We start from the raw sequence: 5,895 nt of genomic DNA, 5'->3' as shown, positions 1-5,895 counted from the left end.
CATTAGGGACAAACAATCTTTTTGTTACACTTTCAAACCTTTACATAGACCAAGTAAACTATACATGCATATTACATAAGCATGCAACTACCTTCGTTCCCAAACAAACTTCTTTTCCCAAACTACCTTCCATTTAATGCACTTCAACTACATTCACCTTAGTTTGTTGTACATCATTTACTCTCCTCAACCTCCATATATCCACCCCCCATCTTCACCTCCATCCCCATTCCCATCCCCCCCCCCCCCCCCCCCCCCCAAATGGCCCCTACTGGAGAACAACACCTCCTTTCCACCGAAATCGTCAACCGCGGTATCGAATCCGCGGGCCCTGATGCCGGTTCCATGACCTTTTCGGTCCGGGTACGCCGTAGGTTACCCGATTTTGTCCAGTCTGTTAACCTGAAATATGTGAAACTTGGTTACCATTACTTGATCAACCATGCCATCTATCTGGCCACCGTGCCCGTGTTGGTTTTGGTTTTCGGTGCCGAGATTGGGAGCTTGAGTAGAGAGGAGCTGTGGCGGAAGCTCTGGGACAGCACTGCGGGGTATGATCTCGCTACGGTTTTAGCGTTTTTCGCGGTTTCCGTGTTTACGCTCTCGGTTTACTTCATGTCTCGTCCGCGATCTATTTATTTGATCGACTTCGCCTGTTTCAAACCGACCGATGATTTAAAGGTCAGTTGAAACAGATTTGTTTATACGGAGAGAATATATTACTTAGAGTTTATTTAACATGGTAACAATATGTTACCATAATTATTTATTGTAGAGAATATATACTAGTTAAAGTTTACTTTAATATACTAATAATATAAATATAATTGTTTTAACATGTAAAAATTGAAGGTGACAAAGGAGGAATTTATCGAATTAGCGCGGAAATCGGGGAAATTCGACGAAGCGAGTCTCGAATTTCAGAAAAAGATCCTTCAATCGTCGGGGATCGGGGACGAAACATATGTTCCGAAAGCGATAATGTCGCCCGACAACATCACGACGATGAAAGAAGGGAGAGCCGAGGCGTCAATGGTGATATTCGGAGCGCTAGACGAGCTTTTCAAGAAGACGCGCGTGCGGCCAAAGGACGTGGGAGTACTTGTTGTTAACTGCAGCATCTTTAACCCGACGCCTTCGCTATCCGCGATGATTATTAACCATTATAAAATGAGGGGGAACATTTTGAGTTTTAATTTGGGTGGGATGGGGTGTAGTGCGGGTATTATCGCGGTGGATTTGGCGCGCGATATGCTTCAGGCGAACCCGAATAATGTGGCCGTGGTAGTGAGTACCGAGATGGTGGGGTACAATTGGTATCCTGGACGCGATCGGTCTATGCTCATCCCTAATTGTTATATCCGGATGGGGTGCTCGGCCGTGCTGCTTTCTAACCGTGGCCGGGACTACCGCCGTGCAAAGTATAGGCTTGAACACATTGTTCGTACACATAAGGGTGCGGATGACCGGTACTTCAGGTATGTATTATTATTTTACCATTTTTTTGAATATTTATATGATTTTTGAAATTTATTTAGAAAAATAAAAATTTTAATTTTGTTATAAAAAAGTAATATTATTTGTTAACTAGTTAATTATATGTACCACTCGTGTTACAGGAGTGTGTATCAAGAGGAGGATGAACAAAGGTTCAAAGGGTTGAAAATAAGCAAAGATCTAGTTGAGATTGGAGGTGATGCGCTCAAGACGAACATCACAACCTTGGGTCCTCTAGTGTTACCATTATCCGAGCAACTACTTTTCTTCACGACCCTAGTAAAGAGGTATTTCTCCGGTTCCAAAGGGAAAGGTACCAATGCTGCTAAAAAAGCTGACACATTGGCACCTTCTTCCTCTGGGACCAAACCGTACATCCCTGACTACAAGCTAGCGTTTGAGCACTTTTGTGTTCATGCCGCTAGTAAAACAGTGGTGAACGAGCTCCAACGCAACCTTGGGCTCAGTGATGCCAACGTGGAGCCGTCTAGAGCCACCCTCCATCGGTTTGGGAACACTTCGAGTAGTAGTATTTGGTATGAGCTGGCATACCTCGAGGCGAAAGGACGGATCAAAAGGGGTGATCGGATCTGGCAGTTGTCATTCGGGTCGGGTTTTAAGTGTAATAGTGCCGTGTGGAAATCGGTTCGTAGCATAAAGAAACCTTCAAGCAACAACCCTTGGCTTGATTGCCTAGACAGGTATCCTTTTGAGGCTCTTTCTTAGAGTATCCAAATCCACCCCTCAAAGTTTTATTTAATTACACTTTGGTACCTTGTATAAATAAGAGGTTAAAAGCTCCTTATAAACTTCTACATTTTCTATGTTGTATCCGAGGTTTACTATTGATTGTTGTATTAACTTGTGTTTGAAATTCATTTAACGTTATCCCAATTACAAGGAACATGTCTTAGAATTTATCGTTGACCATTGAGAGGTCAACTCTTCAAATAGTTTTTTTTTGCTTTTAAATAAAAACTATTTAGTTATATAATGTGTTCATACACACATTAGCAATAGTTACTTGTTGCATTTAGTTGTTTATAACTACAACTTTTTAGGTAAAAGTTGTGTATGTTAATACTATCTTTTGATTTTAAATAAACATAATTAAATTTGAGTAAAATACATGAATGGTCATTGTATTTTACATGTATAAGTAAAAACAAAATATCAAATACAAATAAATTTAACGTACACGTACGAACTGAAGGTTTTGATGAAAAAACGTGGTGACATTTTCGTAATTATCCGTAATTATCAAAATTACTCTACAAATGATCCCGTAGAGTAATTTTGATCTTTGCATAGTAATTTTGTAAAATGTTCTTTTAGAGTAATTTTGATCTTGTAGGGTAATTATCAAAAATAATCTATAAGTGTATCAAAATTACTCTGAATCAAAATTAGTTTTACAAATGAATTAAAATTACTCTGCAAATTTTTCAAACAACATACAACTCAAAATTACTCTACAAAGGATTATGCAGAGTAATTTTGATCTTATCGAGTAATTTTGTAAAATGATACTTTAGAGTAATTTTAATCTATTAGAGTAATTTTGTAAAATGATCATGTAAAGTAGTTTTTTAGCATTTAGTTATGTGGTTTAGCTTTATTCTTTAGTTTTTAACATTTAGTTTGATGGGGGGGGGGGGGTTTAGGTTTTTTGGGTTTTTTTTTTTTTTTTTTTTTTTTTGCTAAGGTATTGTTTTTTGATCAAAATTACTCTATAAGATCAAAATTACTCTACAATAACATTTTACAAAATTACTCTAAAGGGTCAAAATTACTCTACAGTATCATTTGTAGAGTAATTTTGATAATTACCATACAAGCAGATAATTACAAAAATACCACCGCGTGTTTTTGTTTTTTTCATGCTATTCGTACGTTTAGTACATTAACTTTATTTGTATTGAAACTTTACCCTATAAGTAAAATACTTAAACCGTACTCGTATTTGACAAAAAGAATTATGATTTTTATCTAGCATTTTGAACATATCATCCTTGCGGATGAATGTTCTTTTACTTTTTTTTTTTTGTTAAATTATATCTTTTTTTTTTGTTAAATTATATATATGATCACTAAACTTTATAATTATTATTTACATTTCATACTCGTCAACAAACACTACAAATAGTCCATCTTGGCTTGTTTTCCATCTAACACTACGATCATCCACCTCTCTCCTACTCTCTTTTAGGGTTTGATTTTCAAGTACAAGTTTTAGGTTATTCAAAACTTGTTTCACATAATACTAACTGCTGAGTAAAAATAAAATTGAGAGTATTCTAAAGCAACAACTCTAGAATGTTGTCTAAGTAGTTTTGAAAAAGTTTGCATGTAGTATTAGTCACAAACATAGGGTAAACTACATTATGCACACCCTTTATGCATCCACTACAAGTAAACACATGATTAAAATCTTATAATGTTTTTTCTTTTATACTCTCAACTCAACTACCCTAAAACTGCTTAATCCCTCACAGATTTCCACCCAAGTCACCAAAACCCCTTGAACCCACACACAAAAGTCACCAAAACCACCCCACACCCTTGAACCCACACACAAAAGTCACCAAAACCACCCCACACCCTTTTTTTGGCTCATTTTCTTCCCAACCCACACTGAATTTCCAACCCAGATTGCGAACCCATGGAGTTTGGTGCCGTTACCCCCTAGAACTCGGATGAACCCGTTTGCTTGCGAGCTGTTTACCCATCCACCCTTAGGGTGTAAGGGGCACTCCCCTAAGAGGGGGGTCCTCTCTCTTACGCACACCCAATCCGTTTATGTCACGTCAACTCCCCTCTTAAACTCCCCTAACACCCTAAATTGATGGCGGCACTCCCCTCTTAGGTGACTTGGTTTTTTATTAAAAAAAAAGGAAATAAATTGATTGGTTTGGAATGATGGTGGCCCCACACTCTCCCCCTACCTTCTTCGGTGACTACACCCCGACCCACCTCCCCGATCACCCTCCACCCGCCTTCGGCGGCACCCTCACAGATCGGTGAATCCGGTCCCCGCATGGGGTCACCGAGGGTGCCCCGGACACCCTTAACTACTTAAAGTTGAGATTGGAAAAGGTCTTTTTTTTGTATTTTTAATAAGTTTAGGGACTTTAGTATAATATATCAAATACGTGCATTTTAAAAACACAACGGGTCCTTAATATATCAAAATTGGGCTAAAAGATCTTTTTTGTATTTTCTGTAATTTTATTAAGTTTAGGCACTTTAGTATTTGGGTTAACTGATTTTTTTCCTATAAATAAGATAATAGTTGGTTTTTTGTGGTATTTACCCTTGGAAGAGGTTTTGACATGAGGAGTTATGGAAGAGGGAATGCACGGTATTTACACATATTTTATTTTTATTTATTTTTTTTTTGAAAGGTGAGAGTCTACTTTGGTTGTGAGAGCAACTCCCACACCCCCTAAACCGGGTGGCCCTAGCCAAGTCTGCCCAGACTACGTTGTCTTAACCGGGCCCGCGCTGGTTATCAGACTTGGTTACGGCTTTCCCCCGGAAACCGTTCTGCCTCCACACGAAAAGTCTCGCTAGAATAACAGCCGTATGAGAACCGGGGGCGGGCTCAGGCTCAGGCCCGCGGTCCTTTGTGTCCACGGGACTCCTCGCCCTCATTGCCCTTACCCCCAAATGCAACAGGTGGGGATCGAACCCGGGTCTCCAAGGAAACCCAAAGTTCTTTTTTAACTATTTTTTACACGTACATAAAGTTTATTAAATTTAATATTAATGTAACAACAGTGAGACTTTAAAGATGTGTTTGGTGGTGAAGATAACACTGTCATTTAATGGTCCATCAAGTTAGATAATGACCACTCTAGTCTAGCCATGTTAGCATACATCATGCCATGATGGAGCTAGCTGTATGTACCATAATTTGTTGTTGATCAATTTATGAAACATCCTTTTTGTGTTTGAAACCTACCTCAACATACCAAGATGACAATCGACCAGTCACGATCATCGTACGTTAAATGTTAAGATCTTTTGTGATCGTATTGCCTATTTTTAGTCGAACGAGCTTTGGATAAAAAGATTCTCTTGTCACAACTTTACAAACACGCGTGTAACATTATGCTTAGAAGCCATATTGTATCGCGAGGTCAAAATAAAGCCAACGGTTACAATCTCTATATAGCACATTCAAAGCTATGTTTGGGGTACCGGGAAAACCATATAAAACCAGTGTTGTAAAAATCTCGACTAGTCGGCGATTAATAGCTAGTCGGACACTGAGTAATTTTTCGTTAATCAGTCCATTAATCGCTAGTTGGGCCTAATCGGGCCTAGCCGCCCAGCAAAAATCGGCGATTCCAGACAGATTCCGGCAAAAAACCTTTATATTCCAGCCAGTTTCCA

The 5,895-nt window shown here is 38.8% G+C and overlaps 1 protein-coding gene across 1 annotated transcript; it reads left to right on the top strand.

The window, feature by feature from the left end:
* Positions 1 to 229: 229 nt before the first annotated feature.
* On the top strand, positions 230 to 2,401 carry LOC110878854 (3-ketoacyl-CoA synthase 10). Its single transcript, XM_022127234.2, has 3 exons — positions 230 to 681; positions 853 to 1,478; positions 1,620 to 2,401. Exons 1-3 carry the CDS (start codon positions 262 to 264, stop codon positions 2,221 to 2,223), a joined length of 1,650 nt encoding a protein of 549 aa, XP_021982926.1. The 5' UTR covers positions 230 to 261; the 3' UTR covers positions 2,224 to 2,401.
* The last annotated feature ends 3,494 nt before the right edge of the window (positions 2,402 to 5,895 follow it).

This window comes from Helianthus annuus, chromosome 12 (assembly GCF_002127325.2).
Source record: "Helianthus annuus cultivar XRQ/B chromosome 12, HanXRQr2.0-SUNRISE, whole genome shotgun sequence".
NCBI classification, from domain to species: domain Eukaryota; kingdom Viridiplantae; phylum Streptophyta; class Magnoliopsida; order Asterales; family Asteraceae; genus Helianthus; species Helianthus annuus.
This window is presented reverse-complemented; position numbering and strand designations above follow the sequence as displayed.